The sequence below is a fragment of the Haliotis cracherodii genome, unplaced genomic scaffold (assembly GCF_022045235.1).
Source record: "Haliotis cracherodii isolate W230 unplaced genomic scaffold, xgHalCrac1.p SCAF_7, whole genome shotgun sequence".
Taxonomy (NCBI): Eukaryota; Metazoa; Mollusca; class Gastropoda; order Lepetellida; family Haliotidae; genus Haliotis; species Haliotis cracherodii.
The window spans coordinates 54668948-54686222 of NW_027266330.1; the positions used below are offsets into that span (position 1 = coordinate 54668948).

At 41.6% G+C, this 17275-nt stretch overlaps 1 protein-coding gene across 1 annotated transcript in view; it reads left to right on the plus strand.

Moving 5' to 3' along the window:
- LOC139448618 (von Willebrand factor A domain-containing protein 8-like) overlaps window positions 1-17275 on the plus strand; it is a 69102-nt gene extending 51827 nt beyond the window's left edge. The window contains exons 33-44 of the mRNA XM_071230182.1: window positions 361-559; window positions 2986-3067; window positions 4444-4648; window positions 5485-5599; window positions 5692-5801; window positions 6905-6951; window positions 9066-9174; window positions 10459-10584; window positions 11141-11299; window positions 12086-12184; window positions 13457-13695; window positions 14812-17275. Coding sequence (XP_071086283.1) covers window positions 361-559; window positions 2986-3067; window positions 4444-4648; window positions 5485-5599; window positions 5692-5801; window positions 6905-6951; window positions 9066-9174; window positions 10459-10584; window positions 11141-11299; window positions 12086-12184; window positions 13457-13695; window positions 14812-14917 — 1596 coding nt within the window. The 3' untranslated portion in view covers window positions 14918-17275. The remainder of the gene's footprint in view (window positions 1-360; window positions 560-2985; window positions 3068-4443; window positions 4649-5484; window positions 5600-5691; window positions 5802-6904; window positions 6952-9065; window positions 9175-10458; window positions 10585-11140; window positions 11300-12085; window positions 12185-13456; window positions 13696-14811) is intronic.

Below are 17275 nucleotides of genomic sequence, written 5' to 3' on the forward strand. Positions count from 1 at the left end.
TTTCTTGACAACGGTATTAGGATCTATACTGAAACATCGCCTTTACAGTAAATAAAGAAGTTGTTATCCATAAACTGTGTCCACATTCTCATTCCATTGTTATTTCTACCCTGGGCTCTTTTGCCACCATGACTTGGTTTCAGAAATGACATCCCCTTCTCCATCTCTTGTGTTACTTGCTTAGCACAGCATTTCTCATGCATGAGCTTCAAATTGACAACAAATCAAAATATCTGATTCTTCTGAACAGAAGTTCGACATAGATCTATGTTCAAACTTGCTTCTTCATACGAGTGTGCCTTTGATATATTTTATTGCATTAAAAGTCTTATAAGTATATTTATCTATTAAACACACTAGGAAACCACAGAAGTTCACGCCATCTCACGAGAGCCTCTCCCTACATCCGGCTCCGAGTCCAAGACTGACCCGTTCCTGAGTCTGTTGTCCAAACCCACCGCCCCCAACCCAGCCTCCACCAACGTCTTCCTGCCAGAGTCCGGGCAGATCATCCGGGCCCTCCCCACCTGGAAGGTCGCGAAGGATATCCTCCCTAAAGGTCAGTGGTGATTTTCCTAACTTTATAATGATAGCGATAATGATACTACTACTAATAACAATACCTTACTATTTTGGTAACCCTCTCAATCTGTTGACTGACATTGGGAGAGTACCCGGGTTTGCTGCCAGGAATACAGCCCTTCTGACAATCTGGCTAATGCAGAAGGCTGCAGTGTTGGGGAGTTTTCACATTATCTGAAAAGTTCTGGGTGGGTTTGACTAGGCAGCGCTTCCTGGGAGAAGTCCTATTCTGGGTGTAGATGGGACAAGGGCCCTGAGCTGATGATGAGCCTAACCAGCCTGACTGTGCCACGATTATCCAAACCATCTTTGCTGCATTTCTTTATTTTGATCTGTATAACAATAATAATGATACAGACAGGTGAGACCTTTTAAGCATGTTAGGGAAGACAGATAGTTTCTGAAACATAAGCAGTAAATTTGGTCAGATATATCTTTTTTAAAAAGAAAGACACCATGAAGATCGATGTTAGAATAGGTCTTCAGCAACCCATGCTTGCTGTTAAAGGCGACTATGCTTGTCTTAAGAAGCCCCTAACATCATTCGGTGGTCAGGCTTACTCACTTGCTTGATGCATGTCATATCCAAATTGTGTAGATCAATGGTCATGATGTCAATCACTGGATAGTCTGGTCCAGACTCGATTATTTACAAACCGCTCTCATATAGATGGAGTGTGGCGTTAAACAACAAACAAATAAACAAGAAAATGGAAGAGTTCCATGAAATCTTATTCAAGATGATTTAAGCAGTTGTTTCCTTCCTTCATCAGTGTAATTTCGCCAGGCAGGCAAAGTGGAAAATTATTTAAAGTAACTCATATTTAAGTTGAATATCTTATATTAAAGAAATAAACGACGAGTGGTCGTTGTTTAATTAAGGATTGACTGTGTATTTTTTTCGGTTCATTGAGGTATGAATTGAAAAACCGATGTGCAAACTGTATGAATCCGCGTAGCGGATTCTTACAAAAGTTTGCACATCGGTTTTTCGATTCATACCTCAATGAACCGAAAAAAATACACAGTCAATGCTTATAATTAAATTCGACAACGTAAAACATGTTTTATCTACAATAGTTTAACCCCAAACAGTTGTATATATCAAAACAGACAAAAATGACGGCATTGATGAACATTACAGGTGTAGGAATACATACAGTGGCGTGACATGAATCAGGTGATCGTTTAATTTATGCACATAACTTGACACGCCTACACAGTCAGAAGCCAATCAACGGAGAGTGGGATTAAAACAATGTTCATTTGACCTGTCAATTAAGGCAAGAGGCGAAAAGACTTGCAACAGTCAGACTGTAAGGCGGCTGTTTCAAATAACATGGTCATTTACTGCGTGATTCAAACATTACTTCTCTGATTACGGTAAAACAGTTGGAGAAATGCTAGTTAGAAATGAAACGCGAAGACATGAAAGTTGAACCGAGGCGAGCGGGAAAAAAACCTGGCGAGCGAGCCTGCACGTTTGCTGTTTCATTCATTCTCAGCCTTCGGTTTCAAAGGGTAGTTTGGACAATGAATATGCATGAAAGTCGCTAAATGTCCTGTGCATGACGATACACGTGAGCAGAAAGGGAATTCCCTCGACTGTAATATTGGGATTCCCCGACATTCCGCAGTAATGAAAGTAGTGCGCAGCGGTGGGCGTGGCTTAATTTTTTACATTCATTGGGAAATGAATGCAATAACACGTGACCAATTCAGCTAATCAGAATGCAGGAATTTCCATGAACACAACGAAAATTTAATTATTGTACATTAAAACACTGCAGGGAGAATAAACCATGAGGGGCAAGTGGGTTTTTCCCCCTGCATTGTTTTATTTAACGATGAACAAGGACAATTAATTTCTTTCTTATATGAGATGTGAATATTATGTACAGCCTCTTTAAGGATGTTAATAAAATGTACAAGCTTTAAAAATATATTCCTGTTTTTTTAATAATGATGACTCCCTGAATACTATCTGACCTTGACAATTTGGACAAGCCCATTTTATGAACAGGGGGAATAAGTTTAGTATTTCCCGAATATTTTCACCTTTTACACATTGATTACCTGTACCTTTTCTCCCAATACTGATTGTCACATCTCTCCCACTTTGGGATGTGATTATTCGGCCATTGCCTTTATCTGCCTAGCCCAGCTACATCAATGGGGAACAACTCACTAGGCACTTTCCTCTCAAATTTAACTTTGTCCAATAAATGACGTCATCAAGTTGCGAGAACATGTTCGAATCTCCAGAAATGACGTCATAATAGAACAATGTTTTATCGTGAAATAAAACATGCTTCGTTCTTCATTGTTCTTTTCGATTTATCGCATAGCTATCATGTTAATATCTAAATGTCTGCTGATGCTTTGTATTGTATTTGTTTTCAGACGGGTCTGCGAGAGATTTGAGTGGCTACCTAGAGGTGGCAGATATAGCCAATCACAAGCTCCGATACATACCGGTGCCTGGGTAATAACAGACTATTCCATGTCTTGTAACACGACCTGCCATTGATCCTCTGTCACTCTTCACTAAGGGTATCTCTGTATTTCTTCTTGAAATGAAAACAAATAAAACGTGTTCATGTGTCAATGGAAGGTTGCTGCACATTAGAAACTGAGGGAAACACGTCGATGTACAGGCAGTATCTAGACAGCCTATGTTTAGCCATTGACACACTAAGTACCCACATAATGGTTCCATCTGAAGCACCGCGTCATACCCAAAGACGTTAAAAGATGGTACTTGTTGTTACCCTGTCTGGCGCTCGGCATTAAGGGGCTAAAACAAGGACTGGTCGGCTCGGAGTCAGTATACTGTGTCTGAGTTGGGTATTCATGTTAAACTGCGGCATTGTATTGAAGTGTGCTACCACTATAAATCGGACTAGTACAAGCAGACACACACACACACACACACATACACGTACATGCACGTCGCTATATAAGTGCAATAATCTTGGACGCGACGTTAAACCCCATTTCACCTCACCTCCATCTGAAGCAGGGAGCAGAGAATCATAGAATAGAAGTCAGATCTTTAAAGATGCAGTTATGTAAGAGACCAGTCATTTTTTATAAGGGTGGCCGCATTGCAAAATGGCCGGTCCCTAGCAGCATGTATTTATTTGTTTATTTGTGAAACAATATACTCACTGACATGTAGATATCATGATGTTTTGTTATAGATAAGCATTTTGTCCACATGAGGTAAAAATCTTTTGAAAAAGTTGAATGCATTTAGTGATACTTTGATGCCAAATTGTAGATAAACATTTAATCCACATTAGGTAAAAATGGTTTGAAAAAGCTGAATGTTATCAGTGCTACTTTGATGCAAAATTGTTAACACAGTGAATGATTTCCCTATATGCCTCTTTAGTAAACTGAATTATATTTAAGGCTTGAAAAAATTATAGAACTGGCTCACCAGGCAATGTTTTTAAAAATTATTGCACGGGGGGCACTGGTATTTTTTGGTTGTTCAACCTAGTATGTAACCAAATTTTGTTTACAATAATTTTGGGGAAATCAGTATTGTAGCATTTAACTGCCAGGGTTGTGTGTTTGAGATGCATAATATTTAAAGATTTTTATATTTTTTTGAAAATTAAAATAAAAACGAATCGTGCGGCAGACTTTATGATGATGCAGGCGGTGCCTGAGAACCAAGACTAGTATTTGTTGTAGCCTTACTTTCTTTCTTTATTTGAATAGTTAGATTAAATACTAAAGATGTTAGAAACACCTTTCTTAGACCAAGTTAAGTATTCTAAATTATGACCAGCATCCTTAACCCTCATCACCAACTCACTCACACATCACCCATCTCTGCCATCCTTCCAGAGCTACAAGAGTCTCCCCCTATGCTTCCTGGCTGTTCAACGCCGCGGACGTGAACGTGTTCATGGCTCCATTGAGCAACGACGGTCTGGTGACGGTAGACATGGGTGGGTGTGTCCGGACATGGGAGACTACTCTCGTGCACCTGGAGCGATCTTTGCAAGAATGGAGGAACATGATTGGCTATCAGGAGGACAAGCCACTCCAAGTATGTTCCAGAGATTTATCGTATTTGTTCTTTACACAGAGAGTCTTGCACAGATAGTTGTTTGAGACCTCTTCCTTCACAACCAGGAGCATCCTTTAAGATCGGAGAGCATTGGTCCTCAGCAACCCATGCTTGTCATAAGAGGCGACTGTGCTTGTAACCAATTTGCATAGATCGATGCTCATGATGTCACCGATTATTTACAGACCGCCGTCATATAGCTGGAATATTGCTTTGTGTGGCATCAATCAATCAATCAATCAATCAATCAATCAATCAATCAATCAATCAATCAATCAATCAATCAATCAAACACCTGATTCATTTCCCCACATGTCACAGTGTGTGAAGCCCATCTGTGGTGTCAACCATGACATTGCTTGAATATTGTGAAGCATAGCATAACACCATACTCACTCTAGGCTTCAAGACTTCACAGATGTTGATGAGTGTGAGTGAGTGAGTGAGTGAGTTGGGTTTAACGCCGCTTTTAACAGTATTCCAGTTATATCACAGCGTGTCGGCTTAATGTGGAAGGAAAGCCCGAAGTGATGCAGGTCTCAGACGTTTACCACTTCGGTGAAACCCACGAGCACGGGTATGGTGCTGACAAACCTAGAAACATAATCGGGGCGAACTGGGATTTGAACCCACAATCATAGGTTTCTGGCATGCCCAAGGGACGCAACTCTTCACAGTGAATCGTGGCGCCTTAGACGACTGGGCAACCAGTGCCCCCCAGATGATGATGATGATGATGAGTCACTCACCGACCTTATTAATGGATCTTTGTAATATCATCACAATGTACTTACTGACCTTTCCTTTCACTGCAGTTGACAGTAGAGAAAGAGAGTGGGCGCGACCACGAGGACATTGACCCCAAGCACGGCAAGATTGACCCAGATAACCAGCCCCATGTCGGAGGCAACACTTGGGCAGGCGGGGTCGGTAAGTACATTTTCATGAAAAGGGGGTTTAATTTGGTATTTCCTGTGTATTCTTACAATCCTCAGGTTGATTATCTGTACCTTTTCTCCTAGGTGGCAGTGGCACAGCGGGTCTGGGTGGTTTCGGTGGTCCATACCGTCTGGACGCGGGACACGATGTGCAGCAGGTGCCCCAGTGGGAGAAGGATGCTGTTCCGGAGGCAGTTAGTATATCTCGCCACACTCCTTGTTTCACATCAGATCTATTATTAGGGAGTTGGGGTGGGAGTCAGTTGGGTGGAGTCAGCTGGGTTGGGGTCAGCCAGGTGGGGTCAGTTGGGTGGGATCAGCTGGGTGGGGTCAGTTGGGTTTGGGGTCAGATGGGTGGGGTCAGTTGGGGTGGGGTCAATTGGGTGGGGGTCAGTTAGGTGGGAGTCAGTTGGGCGGAGTCAGCTGGGTTGGGGTCAGCTGGGTGGGGTCAGTTGGGTGGGGGTCAGTTGGGTTGGGGTCAGCTGGATGGGGTCAGCTGCGTGGGGTCAGTTGGGTGGGTTCAATTTGGCGGGGGTTAGTATGTTGGGGTCAGTTGGGTGGATCAGTATGCACCCGGTCTTCATTCTCAGCTCCCTGAGGATGATTAACCTATATGAAGGGACCTGTCATCACTCAGGGGAAGAAGGGTAGAGGGGGTAAGGGATCAACCAAATTGTGTAGGGAGGGGTGTGTGATTTGAAGTCATGTCGAAAATTTTGTGCCACTTTTCATGTTAACAAATTTCTTTTGCCAATTACTTCAACACAGACATTGTAATAGGGAACATGGCCCCTAGATAATTTTGCATGCCGAACTATGGCATTGTCTGTATCCAGTATGATTGATAAATTGTTCTTCTTGTGTTTTCGGAAGTATATTTACAATGGACCACTGTGGGGAATCAGAGCTTCAGATGCTTGTGACCTGTGAAGATTCCGGGGTAGAATAGGTCTGCAGCAACCCATACTTGCCATAAAAGGTGACTATGCTTGTCGTAAGAGGCGACTAACGGGATCGGGTCGTCAGGCTCGCTGACTTGGTTGATGCATGTCATTAATCCCAATTGCGTGGATCGATGCTCATGATGACAATCACTGGATTGTCTGGTCCAGACTCGATTATTTACAGACCGCCGTCCTATAGCTGGAATATTGCTGAGTGCAGCGTTAAACAACAAACGAACAACCAGCTTCAAGATGCTTGTCATAGAAGCTGACTCAGTGGATTGGTTGATTACAATGGACAGAAATAAGACATCACTTTGTGCCGTGTTTCACACCATGTGTTCCTACTGTAGGTAAGAGAAGCTGCCAAGCAGATGAAAGAGAAAGCCTTCAAAGAAAGGTAGGAACTTACACATACTGATTTTGTTCTAAATGTGTTCAGGAGTTCAAGCTGGGCAGTGTTGTGCCCCTTGTCCGCCTGACCAGGATGCTATAATTGTGAGTTGGAAGCTTTGCCCTGATTACCGTTTTTGACGTAATAACACCCAGGGTGCTCTCAAAATTAGAAATAGGGGGCTCTTATTAGAATATTATTTTAGTGAAAAAAAACAGAGTTGAAAGATAAATTTCGTGGTTTATGCTGACAGTCTTAAATGTTTATATACGACCGATGTATGTTTCCAGAATTTAATTGCCCACAATTAAGGGTGCATATAACACACAAGCGTGTATTATACACGAAAATATAAGTCTTGTGTACATTGATCAATCGGGAGGCGTGCAAATTGGAATTGTTCACTAGCCAATATATTAGCAAATATCGCCGTTGGCGCTTATTAGAGCGGGATGCTTATTACGTCGAATACGGTAATACTCTTGGTTTGTCAGCGTCATGCCCTCACTCGGGGGTTGACCGTTGTCTCTTAATAAGACCAGCATCACCTTGGGTTGTCCTCCTCATCAAACCAATATCATTAAAGTCAGATCAACCCGTGAAGATCCGGGGTAGGAAAGGTCTTCAGCAACCTATTCTTGCGACAATACTTGTCATAAGAGGCGTCCAATGGGATCGGGTGGTCAGGCTCGCTGACTTGTTTGATGCATGTCTTTGTATTCCAATTGCATGGATTGATGCTCATGATGTCAATCACTGGATTGTCTGGTCCAGACTCGATTATTTACAGACTGCTGTCATATAGCTGAAATATTGCTGAGTGCGGCGTTAAACAACAAACCAACCAACAACCAATTGTCTGTATCAAGTATAATTGATAAATTGTTCTTCTTGCGTTTTCGGAAGTATATTTACAATGGACCACTGTGGGGAATCAGAGCTAGAATAGGGACCAGCTTCAGATGCTTGTGACCCGTGAAGATTCTGGGGTAGAATAGGTCTTCAGTAACCCATGCTTGCCGTAAAAGGCGACTATGCTTGTCGTAAAAGGCGACTAATGGGATCGGGTGGTCAGGCTCGCTGACTTGGTTGACACATGTCATCGATCCCAATTGCGTGGATCGATGTTCATGATATCAATCACTGGATTGTCTGGTCCAGACTCGATTATTTTACAGACCGCCGTCATATAGCTGGAATATTGCTGAGTGCGGCGTTAAACAACAAACAAACAAACAAACACTTGTTTTGGCTTGTGATGGAGAATTTGATAGATCTTGGTGATAAAATATAACACAAACAATGACTTATTTTATCACAATCGTATTGTGAAATTATCTACATAGGGATAAACGTGAGCTTGTAAAGCACCCTGCTCTTTCATCATGAGTTATGATTATGTTATACATTATATCTGCTGAAATGCAGTTTATTTGTTCCCGTTCAGTGGATCCATATGCATTCCAATTTTCATTCTCAACTCCCTAGGGATTATACAACCTAAGCTGCATAGAGGAGTTAGAGGTTTTTTATCATCCACCCCACATACCTCACATAGTGAACTAAGTCACTTGCGATCCCCTGACCGCCGCTGTGGTCTGGTGCATAGAATCTATGCCCAGAGTACGGCAGGTCTGTGGTTTGATACCCTGACCTTTGATCCCCTGACTGTCTCCATGGTGTAAAGGATTGTCTAGTGCATAGAATCTGTGCCCAGCAAGTGGAAGGTCGTTGGTGTGATCCCCAGGCGTGTCGTACCAAAAGACGTTAAAAGATGGTACTTGTTATTACCCTGCCAAGCCCACACACTCACATCTTGAACGTGCATCTTTAAATGCGATCTTGATATTGCATTTCACCTCACCTCGTGTCAATGGATTGTGTATTTTTCACTCTTTCAAGTAAAAGGCTGTCTAAGATAGAATCGTAGAATACAATACATATGTTAAAATATTTGTAGCTCATGGAGACACTTATGTCATTTGACCAATTGGTGATGAGGAAAATCATATCTTCCCCTTTATATATTGTTTGATCTCACAAACGATATATATCTTGTGAGAGCAATGTAAGATAAAAAAATCAGAGTTTAAAAATGTGATGTCCATTTGTGTTGCTAGGTTACGAGAGATTCAGATGAGTGAATATGACGGAGAAACGTACGACAAGTTCTCCAACAGTGTGAAACGACAAGTCCAGTCCCTCCGCGTCATCCTGGAGAGTTTGCAGGTGAGGAGACATGTTGACCTGATGTTTGCAGTTGTGGAGGAGGTTGTTTGTGTTGTTTGTTTGTTTGTTTGTTTTGCTCTGCAATGGTCCAGCAATATTCCAGCAATATTCCAACAATATTCCAGCAATATTTTCCAGCAATATTTTCCAGCAATATTCAAGCAATATTCAAACAATATTCCGACAATATTCCAGCAATATTTGCCAGCAATGTTCTGGCAATGTTCCAGCAATATTTTCCAGCAATATTCCAGCAATATTCCCGCAATGTTCTGGCAATATTCCAGTAATATTTTCCAGCAACATTCCAGCAATATTCCAGCAATGTTCTGGCAATATTCCAGTAATATTTCAGCAATTTTCAAACAATATTCCGACAATATTCCAGCAATGTTCCCGCAATATTCCAACAATATTTCGACAATATTCCGGCAATATTTTCCAGCAATGTTCCCATAGTATTCCAGCAATATTCCAGCAGTATTCCAACAATATTCCAGCAATATTCCAACAATATTCCAACAATATTCCAACAATATACAACAATATTCCAGCAATATTCCAACAATAAACCAACAATATTCCAGCAATATTCCAATAATATTCCAGCAATATTCCAACAGTATTCCAACAATATTCCAGCAATATTCCAGCAATATTCCAGCAATATTCTGACAATATTCCATTAATATTCCAACAATATTTCGACAATATTCCAGCAATATTAGTCAATGTTCCGACAATATTCCATTAATATTCCATTAATATTCCAGCAATATTTCATCAATGTTCCAGCAATATTCCAGCTGTATGCTGTAATTCAGTGTTGAGAGTTGTGTCCCTTATCACACTCAGACATCTATGGTTTGAATCCTGCCTCGCCTCTTATATGTTTCTGTGTTACTGGAAGTTTGCAGAGAGGACCTAACTGTGGTGACTCTATAGGCCCAGGTCTGTTACAACCCGTTTTGTAATAAAGTACACAGGTCACCACAGGTAGGTTCTCTCTGCAGGTCTCGTACGCTAGATCTATCAATAGCATGGGTAGTGCTAAATGTTGGAATCTGGTGCAGCAAATGAAATTGGAGTTGAAAAAAATATTTCTTAATAGTGCTTAGAAATTCAAAGAAATGTGTTTTACAAGACTAATGCAGCAGTATTTCTGCTGCACCTGAATACATTACTCTTTATTTGTCTCGCTGTCTGACTGTGGATGTTGAAAATACCCATGGCTTTGTTACTATTGTGTGTATTCCAGGGCTGTGTTTGTTTGTTTGTTGCTAGGCGAAGGGCAAGGAGCGACAGTGGCTGAAGAACCAGAGCTATGGAGATCTGGATGATTCCAAGTTGATAGAGGGGTTGACAGGGGAGAAGTCCATTTACAGGAGGAGGGGGGAGAAGGAGCCAGAGGTAAGACGATGTAACAGAACGTCACCAAATACAAATACATTGTTATTGTAACAGGGAAATGTGATCCCAAAGATCACATCCTTATGCGTGAACTCTCTGGTCATGTGGACAAGGCATCGAAAGTCAGATCAGAAGGTCTGAAGTTTAACTTACTCACTCACTCAACCACTCACTCACCCAACAACACGCCCACCCACTCACTCAACCACCCACCTGCCAACTCACTCACTCACCCACCCACCCACCAACTCACTCACTCAGTCAACCACTCACTCACCCAACAACACGCCCACCTTCTCACTCAACCACACACCCTCCCACTCACTCACTCAGTCAACCACTCACTCACCCAACAACACGCCCACCTTCTCACTCAACCACACACCCTCCCACTCACTCACTCAAATCACCCACCCACCCAATCACCCGTTCACTCACTCACCCACCCAACCGTCCACCCACCCAACCGTCCACCCACCCAACCGTCCACCCACCCAACCGTCCACCCACCCAACCGTCCACCCACCAACTCACTCACTCACTGTTTTGACTGTAGCTGGGCACGCCACAAGAGAAGCCGAAGCGACTCCGTGTGGTGGTGGATGTGTCTGGGAGCATGTATCGCTTCAACGGCCACGACGGCCGCCTGGAGCGTGAGATGGAGGCTGCGCTGATGGTGATGGAGGCCTTCGAGAAGTATGAAGACAAGTTTAAGGTGGGCAGATCTAGCTGTGCTGTAACAGTGCTGCAGAATACAACACCTTCACTCGTGGACAAAATATCTGTCATTCTGTTACTTCAGTAATAGGGGTATTTTGAATCTTTCTGTTGATCTATATTTCAAGGGTGCCATTGTAGAAAATTATGTTTGGTTTCGTGAGGAAAATACCTGCCTTGATACTTTGGTTTCACATCTTCCTGAGGCAAGGGAGTTAACTGGCTATAAAGTCCAGTTTCCACCCTTGCGGAAATAGGCTTGAATTTGGGAGTTACATTTTGACTGGACTAACGAGTCTATGCAAAGTCCAATCAAAATTGTGGAATGAAATCGAAATCCTGTTCGTAAACTGTCGGTTGACTTCAGATTTCGGTCGATTGCAGGATTTGCAAAGCATGTGCACCGTCAACTCGTTGTCAACAGATATTTTCCAATATAGATCTTGATTATCGATCAGATCGTCTTGACTTGGCATCACCATTTTGTTTGAAACCAATCTAAGTGATGAAATCAGTTTGTCAATAGGAGAGGCTTAGAAGGACATAACTCATAATAACCACTGGTGGCACTACGATCAAGCCCAGGAATTCCAGCCTAGTTCGGCAAGGGTGGATACTGGACTTTTATAGTCAGTTAACTCCCTTGCCTCGGGAAGATGATATTAGCCAGTATCGGCTACCTGTTCCAGTATGCTATCCTCCCACTTGAAGCTGACACACCGTGATAAAACAGGAATACTGTTAAAAGCGGCGCTAAACCTAACTCACTCGCTCACTATTCCAGTATGACATCTATGGCCACTCAGGAGAAGATTACAGGGTCGAGTTTGTGAACGCTGATAAACCCCCCACCAACAACAGAGAGAGACTTACAGTGTTGAAGGTGGGTTCATACTACCAGCCATACGACTATCTAGATGCCTCTCTCTGAAAATCCTGATTATTGTTAGTATACTGCCAGACATACGACTATCTAGATGTCTTTTTCTGAAAGTCATCGTAAATAGCCTACTGCTGGACATACAACTATCTAGATAGCATTTTCTGAATATAATTGCTAGAGTATTTATTGGACATACAAATATCAAGATGTCATTTTCTGAAAATCATTTTAAATATAATATAGTGTGATATAGTATACTGACGGCCATATAACTGACTAGATATCTTTTTTCTGAAAATCCAAATTATGATAAGTATACTGCTGGACATACTGCATCTAGATGCTATTTCTGAAAATCATTTATAGTATACTGACGGCCATACAACTGTCTAGATATCTTTTTTCTGAAAATCCAAATTATGGTAAGTATACTTTGGACATACAGCATCTGGATGCTATTTCTGAAAGTCATCATAAATAATATACTGCCGGCCATACCACTGTCCACACGTCATTTTCTGAATATAATTGATGGTATACTACCAGCTATACAGCTATCTCGATCTGTAAATCATGTATAGTGTACTGCCGGCCATACAACTATACAGATATCTTTTTCTGAAAATCATGGTTAGTATACGGCGCTATACAACTATTTTGATGTGATTTTCTGAAAATCATGGATGTATTACTGAGTGTCCCCTGAACTTAAACAAAGATAGACCCTTGTTAATCCCAGAAAAGTGTGGCCCATGTTGTGTACTGAAGCCCAATCTCATTAAAATCAGACCTCAGTTCTCGCAACCGCTAAACAAAGATCTGAGGACATCCCATTACGGGTCACTTCAGAACGACCTTTCATCCGACCAATAAGAGCGTTGCTTACCAGATTTCTTGATTTCTAATCATGCAACCTCGAAAACTTTAACCCGCGGTATTCAGAACGATAGTTACGGGTTTAACAACTGAATCCATACTATCTAGACCATCTTTTTTGCCATTCCAGAATGTTCTTTTGTTCAGGTTTCAAATCTGTAATCGAGAATTTGTCAAAATATGTTTCGAAGTGTAGTCGCTAATTTGAAATTAGTGCCGTAAAGCACAAGAAAGCTGCCTTCTGATTGGTCACTAATATTGGTCGGTCAAAGTTCGGTCTGACGTGACCCGTAATGGGATGTCCTCAGATCTTTGTTTAGCGGTAGCTAGAACTAAGATGTGATTTTAATGAGTTTGATTGAAGCCAGACCCTTGTTTACTGTTTTACTCTACCAGCTGATGCACGCACACTCCCAGTTCTGTCTGAGCGGGGACAACACGCTGGAGGCCACCAAGAACGCCATCGAGGTCATCGGCAAGGAAGAGGCTGACGAGCACTTTGTCCTCCTCCTCAGTGATGCCAACTTCGACAGATACGGCATCCGACCTTCGCGATTTGCAGAGATCCTCAACTCCAATGAAGACGTCAATGCCTATGCCATCTTCATCGGGTCCCTCGGTGATCAGGCTGCCAGGTAGGAAGTTCTTCTTTGGTGGATTCTGGTAAGGGATAGGGCTGATGACTGTTTTAAAGATGAATCTAGGACTGCAATTATTAATTAACGGAGATAGCTGCATGTGTTCTATTATTTGTAAAGTAAAAACAAGCCATTCCGGCAATTATGAATATTGCTTACAGTAACAACAAAAATTGTGAAGTGCCATCCATTTAGTTTATTTTGCGATAAACATAACTATTGAGTTTTAATAACATGGTTCAAATCTGGGTCAGGGTCATCAGTTGGGTGACTGCTTGGGGTTATATGTGAGGTACATGTAGAAACCTTGTAGCGCCCCTAGGCAGCTTGGTTTGTATACTCCCCAGGGAGTTGAGAACAATAACTGGAATGCAAACGGATCCACTGGTCGGGGAACAATTAAAACCACATTTGATCAGATACTAGTACCTGGATACCTGCGGTATATGAATGTATAACATGATAATATTTAGCAGAGTGTGCTTCTCACGCGAGCGTGAATTAAATGCGAAAAAATGCGAGTTGTCTTGCATATATGTCTCTAAAATGACTATCAACAATAAGACGGCCTCACTGCACACTTTGGAAAGCGGAAATACCAACTTGAATATAAACACAAACATGTTTTTTTAGCAGCAGTTGTAACAAGTACATAACAATGTCATTCAAACAATAGGAATTACACAATGGGCATCCGGTGAGTTATCACTGCTGGGGTCAAGAGTTCTACCCACTCGTGACAAGTTTGTTGACACCTTCTCCGCATACCAATTAATGAACTTTTGTTGGTTCAATTATTTTATTACCTTTGAACTTCCTTAATGCCAGTCAACAGAGTAAACATAAAAACTGTGTGTTGTTTTTAGGAAAACACTGTTTATTGTTTTTGCGAAATTCCATTGGTCGGTCAAAGTTCGCACAAGGTTGGTCTGACCCGTAATGGGATGTCCTCAGATCTTTGTTTAGCAATAGCGTGAACTAAGATCTGATTTTAATGAGATTGGGGAGTAGCATTGATATTGAGTCGCATGTTTCGCTAGGGGTCAGCAGTTGTTTTAATTTGGAGACACATTAATTTCAAGATTTACAGTGTACATTGTTGGTATATTGCAGACTGACGAAGCAGCTCCCGATGGGTCACGCCTACGTCTGTATGGACAACAAGAACCTGCCTCAGATTCTCCAACAGATATTCACATCCACCATGTTGTCTTCATGAGGAGAAAGTCCGTAGTCAGCAATCTACCTTTCACATCCGGATGATGTGTTCTCTTGCCATGCTGTGTACAGGAGTGATACAAACAAGAACTCATTCATTCAGTCAGTTATCAGTGAGAATATGGTGTGACCTTGGAAATCTGAAAGAGACATTTAGATATTGTCCTCAATACTTGACCAAATTTGTTACCCTTAACAATTTGGTGGATTTTGAAAAACATGATAAATACTATCCTCACACTCTATTCATTCACTCAGTAATCAGTGAGAAGATGGTTTTCTATCCTGAATAAATTATAGGTTTGTATGCTCCATGTTCCTCAATCCCCTGTGAATACACATGGTGGTTTTGCAGTGAAGTCACTTTTTTTAACCAACAAATCAAAGAAGAGTCTTCTAACAAACGACTGGGGTGACATCACACAAACGTTGTAGTAATGTTTTAGCCTTGTTGCGACCTGTTCTACACACTGCTCAGCAGACAAGTACTGTTCGCATAAAATCCATGCCGGGAGCTGAGCTCGTTTGACTGCCATGAGTTATAAACGGCCTCATTTTGCTAACTTACTGTTTGTTTGTTTAGTTGTTGTTTAATGTAATGTCACTCAGCAATATTCCAGCTGTATGGCGGCGGTCTGTAAATAATGGAGTCTGGACCAGACAATCCAGTGAGCATCATGAGCATCGATCCACGCAATTGGAAGACAATAACATGCATCAACCAAGTCAGCGAGCCATACCACCCATCCCGTTAATCGCCTCTTAAGACAAGCATTGCCATCTCTAAGGCAAGCATGGGTTGCTGAAGACCTATTCTACCCAAGATCTTCATGTGTCCCAATACTTTACTGAAAATAGACACGGGTCACTACTACGCTGCAAAGCATCCATATATCTTAACAGGTGATGGAGGAACATAGGATGCTGAACAAAAATGTAGAAATCATGAATATTTAGGGATATTAAAAATAATAATAATAAAAAACAACAAACCAAAATGTTCATATTCTTTAGCTTTTGTTTTTCAGCATATTAATAAACCCATGGAGTATTCACAATGGACTAACACAACTTCTAATAAAAATATAATATTATCATATTTATTTATTTTAAGGTCATGTCATTGGTACCATGATCGCCATTGTCAATGAACTTTTCAGGTTTTAATATTTTAGTGCGGGGCCACCAACAGTAGGACAGAGTGCTGGCTGATAGTGGAGGTGATTTGTCATTCATAGGTCAGAACAAATGTACAGTGGTGTAATTGTGTGTATAATGGATGTACGGGTCAGTTCTGTGAATGGAAGAATATTAATGGAATATTTCTTTTAACCTTTATATGGGTGTTTGTGTGATGATTTTATGTTGAACTGAATGTTGGTTTGAAATGTGACTGTTATAGCAAGCCTGTTGCTAATGATCTAACACATACCACTGAGGAGGAAACAAAGTAAGGGACAATCAACTCATCTTTGCTTAGCGTCCACATGATATTCTTAATCATTTGATTCAAATGACTCCCTAATCCGCTGGTCTAGAACTCCATTTTGATTATCTGAATTGCGTCACTACATATGGGGAGCGCTGGAGGTCCAGTTGTCTGGGGTCCACAATTTTCTATGCAGAGTTACCTCCCTTAGCTTCCAGGATCCGCTGATCAATGATTCAAATCCCAGTGATGCTGTTATATTTAATCTCACTCACTCGCTTGATTCCCAGACTTGGCAGATTGAGTGAGTGAATTGGGTTTAACGCCGCTTTTAACAGTATTCCAGTTATATCATGGCATGTCGAACCCACAATATTAGCTTTCTGGCGTGCCCAAGGGACGCAACTCTGCACAGCAAATCGCGGCGCCTTAGACGACTGGGCCACCCGTGCCCTCCAGACTTGGCAGAATATGATCCCTGCCAATTCTGACTGCAAATTGCCCTGCAGACTTTGCTGTTACTGTTCATCTATACAGATGATACACATCTCGTTTGTGTACATGTACGAGTATATGATATTGATGTAAGATGTTGGACATCTTTTTGTGATAAGGCGGATCCAGAAGGGGGGTTCAGGGGGTTGCGACCCTCCTTTTGAAAACCAAATGTAGTATGTTGTACTTCTGAGAGAGGAAGAGAGGATTTTGATATTTGGACCCCTCCCTTTTAAAAAATGCTGGATCCACCCCTGCTGTGTTTGTATTAGTTTGGATATCAACCTTATACAAATATGGAACTAAACAGAGTGTGGACACTATTTTGTAAAGCTGCCATCAGTATTTCACACAGGTTGATTGCTGAAGGCAGCTCTAATCTCTCTGCTGTGGTGGCAGTATTGTATTTTGATAGCAGATATGAATTAAAACAAA